Source organism: Coregonus clupeaformis, chromosome 31, assembly GCF_020615455.1.
Source record: "Coregonus clupeaformis isolate EN_2021a chromosome 31, ASM2061545v1, whole genome shotgun sequence".
Classification (NCBI taxonomy): domain Eukaryota; kingdom Metazoa; phylum Chordata; class Actinopteri; order Salmoniformes; family Salmonidae; genus Coregonus; species Coregonus clupeaformis.
In genome coordinates, this window is record NC_059222.1 from 13,639,618 (window position 1) to 13,652,204 (window position 12,587).

Genomic DNA, 12,587 nt, shown 5'->3' on the forward strand with positions numbered 1-12,587 from the left:
TGGCTTGGTTTTTGCTTCGACATGCACTGTCACCTGTGGGACCTTATATAGACAGGTGTGTGCCTTTCCAAATCATGTCCAATCAATTGAATTTACCACAGGTTGACTCCAATCAAGTTGTAGAAACATATAAAGGATGATCAATGGAAACAGGATGCACCTGAGCTCAATTTCTTATCTTTCCCTTTTCTCCCCAATTTCGTGGTATCCAATTGTTAGTGACAGTCTTGTCCCATCGCTGCAACTCCCGTACGGACACGGGAGAGGCGAAGGTCGAGAGTCGTGCGTCCTCCGAAACACAACCCAACCTAGCCGCACTGCTTCTTGACACAGTGCCCGCTTAACCCGGAAGCCAGCCGCACCAATGTGCCGGAGGAAACACCGTACATGTGCACTGCGCCCAGCCAGCCACAGGAGTCGCTAGTGCGCGATGGGACAAGAACATCCCTGCAGGCCAAACCCTCCCCTACCCTGGACGGCGCTGGGCCAATTGTGCGCCGCCCCATGGATCTACTGGTCGCGGCCGACTGCAACAGAGCCAGGAATCGAATCAGGATCTCAAGTGGCACAGCTAGCACTGCGATGCAGTGCCTTAGACCACTGCGCCACTCGGGAGGCCCCCCTGAGCTCAATTTCGAGTCTCATAGCAAAGGGTCTGAATACTTATGTAAATAAGGTATTTCTGTATTTTATTTTTTATAAATTTGCAAACATTTCTAAAAACCTGTTTTTGCTTTGTCATTATGGGGTATTGTCTGTCGATTGATGAGGAAAACAAATAATTTAATCCACTTTAGAATAAGGCTGTAACGTAACAAAATGTGGAAAAAGGGAAGGGGTCTGAATACTTTCCGAATGCACTGTATATTATTATATAATATATTATGAGCCACCTATAGGGGAGGGTGCCCCTTGTGGACAGAAAGGGAATTGCCCAACTTATTTTTCCCATCCTGGTAAGATTGATATACCCCCTGAACACCATGAACACAATGGAATGCGGGGTACCAGAGGGGCATTAAACATGGACAAGCTTCCAATACATGAGACTGTATAGCCTGCCTGAAGCCCGGCCCCCTTATGGGCACAGAGGGCTCTGGAAATGGCTGACGTAGTACCCCGTTTGCCATAACAAAACATGGAGGCACTGTCGTCACAGTAATGTGTTTGCGGAGTGGCGCACTGGTCGCTCAGACCCGTGCTAAGGCCCCTCGTTCCGGGGTTACCCAAGCCAGCTGTTCGGTGGCTGCTTCCTCATTGGAGGAGCACGCAAGCCCCGCTTTCTACACTCCCTCCAACTTGAAATTGAAATTAGGAATTGAGACATACAAGACAACAAACGTAAGTATCTCTTTATTTATTTGGGCATGGTCGCGAACCCGAACCCGGCTTAGCCTTCGTCTAGGTTGCATTTTTTGCCATCTTACTAATTGGTATAGCCAGGCCAAGCAATCCGAAGAATAACTAATTGTTCGTGATTAGGAAACTATGAGAACCATACAAACTCCAGCACACAACATCCAGGGAGTGAGCATGCTCTACCACAAAGGGACAGTTTAGTCGGCACAACGTAAGACAGTCTTGTGTTACAATTGTTTGTTTTTTAGTCTGTTAAAAATAATAATTAAAAATAAAAATAGTAGTGAGGTGAAGAGCGTAATAATTTAAGGAATGAATCCGAGCCTCACACTAATCACCTGTGGAAGGCGGGGCTTCTCGCAAGGTGCGGATTTCACTGGCCTTGTCAGGTGTGATTTTACATCCTTCAACCGAAGTCGCGAGAGTGCGACTCCCCATAGTATGTTGTACCGAAGTTGACTGACTGAAAGGGAACCAGGAGGGGCAGAGAAGAGAGGGAGATGTCTTAAAGACATACGCTTCTGGGTAAAATCATGGTTGTCAAAGTAAAAATGAAATGAATGATTACTCACTTGTTGATTTAAGTTAAATTAATTATCACTAACTTGTTACTGTGTGTGTGCAGGGACAGTACAGTACTAACTTGTTGTTGTGTGTGTGCAGGGACTGGATAGCGCTGTGTTGACCCCCAGCCTTGATGACCCTCAGGCAGTCTCCCGTCAGGAAGTTGAAGATACGGATTTTCCCGTCCCCACACCCGGTGATGACACGCAGGAAGAGGTAGATCAGCGCCAAGACCTCCCTAGAGGACGACAAACACACACACACACACACACACACACACACACACCACACACACACACACACACACACACACACACACAGTATTCAAGGAACCTCAAGATAAACCAGTCAAAAACAGTACCAAAAACAAAAGTTTTTTAAATATTTTATTTAAAATGTTTATGCTCACTTTGGATGGCGATAGGTCATCAGGCTCTTCTTTATGTCACAGTTGGTGCTCCAGGCCATGACCTGTCCATCAGAACCACCTGACAGGATGTGCCACTGGTCGAAGAACAGACACTTTACAGAGCTGTGGTGGGCATCGATTACCTGGAAGACAAGACAGAGACTTTGGTGAGGGAGGACAGTGTCACTTTCACTCAAAAAACATTCAAATCGAAACCTACTGAAATGGGAAACCCAGTTCCATGTGCCCTTGTTTGAGTTTACTGTACATCTTTGCTTCTGACCACTAGACCAGACTCCTGAAAATATAGATATGGATGCCTTTTGTGTAAAAGGTCAATGAAGACATTGACATGACAGAGTACAGACCATCTTACCTTGAGGAGTGAGGCGGTCTCCATACCCCACATTTTGACCAGCCCTTTGTCACAGCTGCTCATCACTAGAGCCTTGTCTATCTTCACACACAGAATGGGGTTGTGGTGCTTAAACTTCATCTTCTCATAGCAATGCCCTGTCTGCAGGTTCCACACTGCCGTGGAGGTGAAAGCACACAAAGTTACTAACACACAAAACAAGGTTGCTAAATATTCAAGCAAACTGCCTGACAGCCTGACATGCTGACTACACCGGCCACGAGCGTGCGTCCGTGTGCATCGCACGCATGTTGATTTTGTCCATCCACACCAGACACGATCATGACACGCAGGTTAAAATATCAAAACCAACTGTGAACCAACTACACTGCTCAAAAAAATCAAGGGAACACTAAAATAACACATCCTAGATCTGAATGAATGAAATAATCTTATTAAATACTTTTTTCTTTACATAGTTGAATGTGCTGACAACAAAATCACACAAAAATGATCAATGGAAATCAAATGTATCAACCCATGGAGGTCTGGATTTGGAGTCACCCTCAAAATTAAAGTGGAAAACCACACTACAGGCTGATCCAACTTTGATGTAATGTCCTTAAAACAAGTCAAAATGAGGCTCAGTAGTGTGTGTGGCCTTCACGTGCCTGTATGACCTCCCTACAACGCCTGGGCATGCTCCTGATGAGGTGGCGGATGGTCTCCTGAGGGATCTTCTCCCAGACCTGGACTAAAGCATCCGCCAACTCCTGGACAGTCTGTGGTGCAACGTGGCATTGGTGGATGGAGCGAGACATGATGTCCCAGATGTGCTCAATTGGATTCAGGTCTGGGGAACGGGCGGGCCAGTCCATAGCATCAATGCCTTCCTCTTGCAGGAACTGCTGACACACTCCAGCCACATGAGGTCTAGCATTGTCTTGCATTAGGAGGAACCCAGGGCCAACCGCACCAGCATATGGTCTCACAAGGGGTCTGAGGATCTCATCTCGGTACCTAATGGCAGTCAGGCTACCTCTGGCGAGCACATGGAGGGCTGTGCGGCCCCCCAACAAATGCCACCCCACACCATGACTGACCCACCGCCAAACCGGTCATGCTGGAGGATGTTGCAGGCAGCAGAACGTTCTCCACGGCGTCTCCAGACTCTGTCACGTCTGTCACATGTGCTCAGTGTGAACCTGCTTTCATCTGTGAAGAGCACAGGGCGCCAGTGGCGAATTTGCCAATCTTGGTGTTCTCTGGCAAATGCCAAACGTCCTGCACGGTGTTGGGCTGTAAGCACAACCCCCACCTGTGGACGTCGGGCCCTCATACCACCCTCATGGAGTCTGTTTCTGACCGTTTGAGCAGACACATGCACATTTGTGGCCTGCTGGAGGTCATTTTGCAGGGCTCTGGCAGTGCTCCTCCTGCTCCTCCTTGCACAAAGGCGGAGGTAGCAGTCCTGCTGCTGGGTTGTTGCCCTCCTACGGCCTCCTCCACGTCTCCTGATGTACTGGCCTGTCTCCTGGTAGCGCCTCCATGCTCTGGACACTACGCTGACAGACACAGCAAACCTTCTTGCCACAGCTCGCATTGATGTGCCATCCTGGATGAGCTGCACTACCTGAGCCACTTGTGTGGGTTGTAGACTCCGCCTCATGCTACCACTAGAGTGAAAGCACCGCCAGCATTCAAAAGTGACCAAAACATCAGCCAGGAGGCATAGGAACTGAGAAGTGGTCTGTGGTCACCACCTGCAAAACCAGTCCTTTATTGGGGGTGTCTTGCTAATTGCCTATAATTTCCACCTGTTGTCTATTCCATTTGCACAACAGCATGTGAAATGTATTGTCAATCAGTGTTGCTTCCTAAGTGGACAGTTTGATTTCACAGAAGTGTGATTGACTTGGAGTTACATTGTGTTGTTTAAGTGTTCCCTTTATGTTTTTGAGCAGTGTATATTAATTAGGGGTCGAAACACACATAAAATATTCATGGGCATTTAGCTAGCTAGCTATTGCTAGCTAGTTTGTCCTGGGAGACGAACATTGGGTTGTTATTTTACCTGACATACGTATAGTCTTCTTTTTAGCTGGTTCTTTGCAGAATTTTGACCCAGAGTCATACAAAATCGTGTGTTTCTCTACTCCGAAGATTAATCCACAGATAAAAAGGGAAACCTAGCTAGTTTTTAGTTAGTTATCTTTAGTTAATCTGTCCTCGTTTGTCTTTCAAACATCCACGTGGGTTTGAATCTTCCTGATATCCAATAAGAAGGGAACTTGCAGCACGTGGAGCGTCTCACAACCAACTTCTATTTTAGTGCCTGGCTACGCAGACGCTCGTTCACGCGTGTGAGTGGTGTGGGTGAAATGATTAAATAACATGTATGTGTAAAAAGAATTGCAACACTCACGCACACAACGTGGCTGGTGAGGTTTATGTGTGACACTTACTTACCTTTGACTTTGCAATCATTGGCCCCTGAGACTATACAATTCCCATGCAGGTCCAGGCAGTTGATGGTACCCAAGTGGCCACGGAAGAGCATAAGGCATACGCCTGTTTTCAGATTCCAACACCTATAGTGAATGTACTGTATATATCAAACCAGTCATTCATAAAGATTCAATAAGTATGATCACCTAAATTAACAAGGTACAACTACAACTGACAGTAAATCGCAAGTTTAGCGTTAAAAACAGCATAATTTTTCATCACAGTCATTGCTGGGTTTTCAAACCAAATTCAAAAACCCATAGAATTGAGAAAAACGGGTCCAAACTACCCATTATGGTCTCATTGACTAGAGATACCCATTCTAGTAATTATATTTCTATGCCTTTACCCTCCTCCTACCTGATGCTAAGGTCGTAGCTGGCGCTGATGACCAGTCCTCTCTCCTCACAGAGCAGCAGGGCCCTGATGGAGCCGGCGTGGCCCTGGATCACCGGGGACACCTCCTTCAGTGTCAGCACGTCCAGCAGACGCACCACGCGGTCCTTGGACCCCACGGCCACCAGCTGACCTCCACTGTAGTGCACCACCCTGGAGGGGTCTTCCCTGTTGACCACAACAAAGATACATCAGTTACATCTCAAATGGCCCAAATGCACTACTTCTTTATAGGGCTCTGGTCAAAAGTAGTGCACTATATAGGGAATAGGGTGTCATTTGGGACACACCCCCAGACTTTGAACTATAGGCCTTGTTACTGTATTATTTGTTAGCAGCAGGTGCTACAATGTTACAAAGACACTGTGGTTACCGTTACTGACCTGTCAAGCAGCACCAGAACGTTGTACACTCCACAGTAGACATTCCGCTCTTCCATCTGTATGGCTCGGGTTCTAACGCCAGCATAGATGGCCTCAAAGCCCCTCTCCTGTAGGACAGACAACCACAGATAGCCAGTACAAACATCAGGGGATCATATCCTAGTCAGCAGAATATAGAATATATTGTTTACTGACCATTTCATAAGATATGGAAAATCTTCTTCCGCTTTTCACAAGCCCCAAGAGACACACACACACAAACACACATACGATGAAAGCAGCATCCCCTGGATCAGTTTTGTAATCTGGGATAAGTGGTGACATTGATTTATATGATATTAAGGTAGATACAGTAGATAGTGATTTGTTTACCTGTCTGATTTTGGATAAGATTTCTCCGTGGTGCATGTGCTTCTCATCCTCCCTGATGGGCACTAGGACCTCGCGGACTTTGGCATATGTAGAGCTGACACCTGTAGTGTTGCTCTGAGAAGAGAAAAAAGTCACATGGGTTTATATTAACATGTACTTCAGTCAAATAGCATGCCATGATGATAATGGACAACCTGTCATCTGTGTGATCCCCTAGATTATATTGAGCTACTTTTAAAATCAATCAATCAATATATTTGCTAAGTGGCATAAAAAAATCAAAATCCAAGCACTTGTGTGGGTTTGCAAGTTAAAAAGCCTTTAAAGAGCGACTGCCTTTAAAAAGCAATGAATCCCTTTGAAAATGGCCTATGTGGCATCGGTCTGAGTCAGAAACAGTTATTCTAGTGTCAAAATCTACTACAAAGTGTAAATAGGATAATTTTGGTCATAAAGTCAGTCTCGTCTAAAACGGCGTTTGGAACATCCGCGTGTCACAACGGGTAAATGAAGGTTGGGTTTTGATTTGATGATGTTCATTTACTCACTAAAATGGGGTGAATTGCTGCAGTGATTGCTCTCTATCCAATATCATAGATAGACAGTGAGACAGACCTGCCCAGCAGCTCCTACTTTGTTTACATAAAACAATACGTTGCGCATATATATATATTTTTTAAGTGAAATACTGCACCAAATACCTTAGTTAGATTTAAAATTACGCAACTAAAATATCCTCGGCAAAAACGTCAAAATTCATTGCAGATTTCTTGAGTTATCTTAGATTCATTCTGGGGATTGTGAAATAGGCTTCTGCATCATATCATAATCATATGCCATTTAGCAGACGCTTTTATCCAAAGCGACTTACAGTCATGCGTGCATACATTTTTTTTGTGTATGGGTGGTCCCGGGGATCGAACCCACTACCTTGGCGTTACAAGCGCCGTGCTCTACCAGCTGAGCTACAGAGGACCACATGGCATCTACAGTGTGGGATGGGGGACAAACATCATTAACCAAATGCAGAATTCGTCAGGAAACACACCTCCAAGACTGAAATCTATTTTTCCTAATGAGAAACAGAAAAACACACGTGCCAATCGGCGTGTTCAGTCACTCTTTAATGTGTGGGCTAGTTCATTATTGAAATAGATCCACGTGTTTCATCAAGGTGAAGGCGTTAGCTGAAACGTGTTGGAGTATTTTAATAATGAACTAGCCCACACATGAAAAGCTTTTTAACTTGCAAACCCACACGAGTGCCTGGACTTTTTTTATGTCACTTAGCAAAGATATTGAGTGTTTGATTGATTTTAAAAGTGGCTCAAGATACTCTAGGGATCATACAGATGCACACATTAAATCTAAATCTGGTGGTAAAAAAATGTGGCACTATGTAGGGAATAGAGTGCCATGTTGGACGAAGGTTGGCATTTATTGAGATGACTGCAGAGTGGTCACTAGCTGGCACAGCCATAAAGTCATAAAATCTGATTGGAAACCTAACCCTAAGCTTAACCACACTGCTAACCTTACTATCTAACCCTTACCTTAAATGAAGAGCAAAAAGCAACAAAAAAAACGATATAGCCAATTTTGACTTTGCAGCTGTCCCATCTAGCGGAAACCGCTCAGTTCTGCCTTTAGGGCAAGACACACTTAGCACTTATTTGTAGTTATTATTTTTCCATTTGCTTTTTTAGTACTATTCACCTTCAAGAGCAACTCCTGCTACTTCTTTTTCTTCAACAATCAATATCTTTATTGCCCTGAATTTTTCAAATCTATGTGCCAATGGTGGATCTAGAGTGTTGTATTTTAATAGTTACCATACAGTACCTGCATCAACATAGCTTGTTTCTCCACCATCTTCTTGGCATTAAGGTCCTCCTGAGTGTCTTCCGTCAGGTATCGCCAGTGTTGGGAGACATCCCTGCAGTGGTGCAGAGAGGCCTTGTCTAGAAGACCTGAAACAAACAGCTTCTGCACTTAAATCCTTGAGGGTATGATGACAAGCAGCCATCCCTCAAACGTTACAGCAGTCCATACTGTACATCTAACGGATATGAGGTCCATTGAAGGAGGACTACTTGAGAATATTCATAACAGAATGAGAGAATTTGGATTGAAATTCTATTCCGTCTACACCAAGGAAACCTAAGTGATGTCACAAGGTGTTTTGTGTTTAAAAGCATGGAATGAGAAAATAATTCAGCGATAGTGGTTCAAATATTGAACAGTTGTTGAAAAGGTAAGTGTCTTTTGATTGAAAAATATAAAACTATTACGGTATTTTAAAACTATTCCTGTGATATTTTTTTGATATATGCAAACACATCTCTTTCAAATGTAAATGAAGGCTATATAACGACATGTTAACAACACCTCCAAGGGAATTGTTGTACCGGTTGCTAAGCAAAGGTTTGTTGTTCTTCCATCTCGTAAATATCTAGGGAGACCAGCTCAAGGTATAAAGCGGGAGAGGCATAGAGCTTTAAAAGGGTAGCCTTGCATAACAAAGTCATCACCATGGCATAGCTATTTAGCCATGATATGTTTATCTATGGGGCTGATTCAAGGAAATGTCAACAGGTACTTCAATCTAGACAAAAGGGGACAGTGTAGAGTATACCGCTGTCCCTGAATAGAGCCAGATGAACACTGTGCATATCAGGTGGCATAAGGGGTCGGCGAAGTGCACACGTACAGGTTCACTTCTGCACACACTGAATCTGCAATATGATCGACCATATAAACGACCAACTAGGGAAGGTATGGAGCAATAATAGCTGCTGAGACCAGTATTCTTCATGTAGAATACTGGAGAGGGGGATATGCAGTGATGTAGTAGTAAAAAAATAAATAGGTGCATTAACTGATCGCTGGTCACGGTGAAAAAGGTAATGCTCCCTATACTTTCAATGCATTTTTCAGCAAAACTGTGTTTAGTTGCATTTACCCTCCACTACACCACTGAGTATATTCTCATGTAACACCACAGAGTCCACTGAATGATAGCTTAGACATGTTTTGGGGGGGTAGAGGGTGGGGGGTGCATGGTGTCTCACCTAAAATCCTCTTGGCAAGATGAACAGGGAGACCCCGGATGAAGTCTCTATATCGGCTGACCCCAGACAGAGAGGTGGAGGACTGAGGGACCACCCTCAGAGCAGGGTCGTCTGAACAGGTGGAGTCTGTGTCACTATCCTCCTTCACCACCCCTATACACACACTGCTAAAGCCCTGCAAGCCTTCTGAGGTAGGGCTGGGACCCACCACCACCCATGGAGCTACATGGAGTTGGCAGCTCTTGGCTGAAACACAGTGAGGTAGAAATTCATAGTGGACTGGATATGGTGAACTTTGAAGAGTGCACAAACATTTGACCAACCAAAATGTCAATGATCATTGTAGTCTACTTTGATTATAATAATAATAATTTGGTGGGTGTTTATATTTGTCCTATTAATCAAACATTACATTTTTATCATAACCACTCAGTAACACAGGTACCCCCACTGCAGGAGCGGATTGGGACAAGAATTAGTCCCTGGCATTTTATCCGTATCCACACCAGCCCACATCACTGCGCACGCCGCCAACTCACCATTTTGTTTGCCTCCCTGTTGTGCTGTCCATCAGTCTCAGCATCTTTTCTGCTGTCACTCTGTGCTTCTTCTTGTTCTCTGTCTGTCTGCTTATTAAGCCTTATACGTTATAAAAGCCAAGCTAACTAATTAGGCTATATTGTAAATTAGTGCCTGTCATATGTGTTCCCCTGAATCTACACCTACCCTAAGTGTTAATTAATATTACAGGACTCCTAACCTCATCCCCAGGCTATTGCGCACAGAGCATATAAGCCTGGGATATCAATGACTAAAAGTTGGCCTTGTGGGAGTGACCATAGAATTCTATGGGAGTGACCTACTGACTAAATGATTTGTCATCATTTAATTTGAGTGAATCACATGACTGAGAGGCGGAAGGTGTTGTGGGCGATGATTGGTTGGTAGATTAAGCCGATTAAGCAAGCCAAGGCCTATGCGCCGGGTCTTTCTGTGTTGGCTAACGAAGGCCAAGTTTGATGCGTTGGTCCACAAGACTCTTTCCGCATTTGGGCGGAAGTGTCTGGGAACGTGGTTAACATTTTCCCCTGGTGTCACTAACTTTTGATTCTAATTAAAATCATTCATAGTGCTTTATTAAGAAGTGTAATAAATAGACTACTTAGGTATTCAAGAAATAAGTTGTTTCATCGAACACGTCCAAGCAGGAATGGATGATTCAAGATATTTTGATGTGCTACCTAATCCAGCGATTGTCGTGAATTTTGGGTTGACAATTAGACTATAGTTTTCACTGTCAAAATAGGACTACAGAATGTTCAGATGTTTTTTGTTCCATAGAGATGAATTACATACAGTGGGGAGAACAAGTATTTGATACACTGCAGATTTTGCAGGTTTTCATACTTACAATGCATGTAGAGGTCTGTAATTTTTATCATAGGTACACTTCAACTGTGAGAGACGGAATCTAAAACAAAAATCAAGAAAATCACATTGTATGATTTTTAAGTAATTAATTTGCATTGTATTGCATGACATAAGAATTTGATCACCTACCAACCAGTAAGAATTCCAGCTCTCACAGACCTGTTAGTTTTTCTTGAAGAAGCCCTCCTGTTCTCCACTCATCACCTGTATGAACTGTACCTGTTTGAACTCGTTACCTGTATAAAAGACACCTGTCCACACACTCAATCAAACAGACTCCAACCTCTCCACAATGGCCAAGACCAGAGAGCTGTGTAAGGACATCAGGGATAAAATTGTAGACCTGCACAAGGCTGGGATGGGCTACAGGACAATAGGCAAGCAGCTTGGTGAGAAGGCAACAACTGTTGGCGCAATTATTAGAAAATGGAAGAAGTTCAAGATGACGGTCAATCACCCTCGGTCTGGGGCTCCATGCAATATCTCACCTCGTGGGGCATCAATGATCATGAGGAAGGTGAGGGATCAGCCCAGAACTACACAGCAGGACCTGGTCAATGACCTGAAGAGAGCTGGGACCACAGTCTCAAAGAAAACCATTAGTAACACACTACGCCGTCATGGATTAAAATCCTGCAGCGCAAGAGGTCCCCCTGCTCAAGCCAGCGTATGGCCAGGCCCGTCTGAAGTTTGCCAATGACCATCTGGATGATCCAGAGGAGGAATGGGAGAAGGTCATGTAGTCTGATGAGACAAAAATAGACCTTTTTGGTCTAAACTCTACTCGCCGTGATTGGAGAAAGAAGAAGGATGAGTACAACCCCAAGAACACCATCCCAACCGTGAAGCATGGAGGTGAAAACATCATTCTTTGGGGATGCTTTTCTGCAAAGGGGACAGGACGACTGCACCGTATTGAGGGGAGGATGGATGGGGCCATGTATCGCGAGATCTTGGCCAACAACCTCCTTCCCTCAGTAAGAGCATTGAAGATGGGTCGTGGCTGGGTCTTCCAGCATGACAACGACCCGAAACACACAGCCAGGGCAACTAAGGAGTGGCTCCGTAAGAAGCATCTCAAGGTCCTGGAGTGGCCTAGCCAGTCTCCAGACCTGAACCCAATAGAAAATCTTTGGAGGGAGCTGAAAGTCCGTATTGCCCAGCGACAGCCCCGAAACCTGAAGGATCTGGAGGTCTGTATAGAGGAGTGGGCCAAAATCCCTGCTGCAGTGTGTGCAAACCTGGTCAAGACCTACAGGAAACGTATGATCTCTGTAATTGCAAACAACGGTTTCTGTACCAAATATTAAGTTCTGCTTTTCTGATGTATCAAATACTTATGTCATGCAATAAAATGCTAATTAATTACTTAAAAATCATTCAATGTGATTTTCTGGATTTTTGTTTTAGATTCCGTCTCTCACAGTTGAAGTGTACCTATGATAAGAATTACAGACCTCTACATGCTTTGTAAGTAGGAAAACCTGCAAAATCGGCAGTGTATCAAATACTTGTTCTCCCCACTGTACATATTTATGTGGACTAACTAATATCATAGGCTCATTAATTTGGGGTGCAACACCTGAGGAAGTCGAAACTCAAAACACATTAACTAGATTGTTAACTCTAAATATATAATACCCACTGCTAGAAGCCATGTATTCACTCAACAGTACATTTTATGTAGGCTACAACCCATACGACCTACAGTGAGGGAAAAAAGTATTTGATCCCCTGCT

The 12,587-nt window shown here is 44.3% G+C and overlaps 1 protein-coding gene across 2 annotated transcripts in view; it reads right to left on the reverse strand.

Annotated features, from left to right (window-relative positions):
* The window catches only part of fbxw10 (F-box and WD repeat domain containing 10), a 45,201-nt gene that overhangs the window by 6,639 nt on the left and 25,975 nt on the right, over positions 1–12,587 (reverse strand). For both annotated transcript variants that reach the window (XM_041858922.1, XM_041858921.1), the window contains exons 3-11: positions 9,418–9,663; positions 8,189–8,316; positions 6,347–6,460; positions 5,975–6,081; positions 5,556–5,759; positions 5,157–5,278; positions 2,709–2,863; positions 2,333–2,475; positions 2,003–2,161 (exon numbers count right to left, since the gene is read on the reverse strand). In XM_041858922.1, the coding sequence (XP_041714856.1) occupies positions 2,003–2,161; positions 2,333–2,475; positions 2,709–2,863; positions 5,157–5,278; positions 5,556–5,759; positions 5,975–6,081; positions 6,347–6,460; positions 8,189–8,316; positions 9,418–9,663 (1,378 nt within the window). The remainder of the gene's footprint in view (positions 1–2,002; positions 2,162–2,332; positions 2,476–2,708; positions 2,864–5,156; positions 5,279–5,555; positions 5,760–5,974; positions 6,082–6,346; positions 6,461–8,188; positions 8,317–9,417; positions 9,664–12,587) is intronic.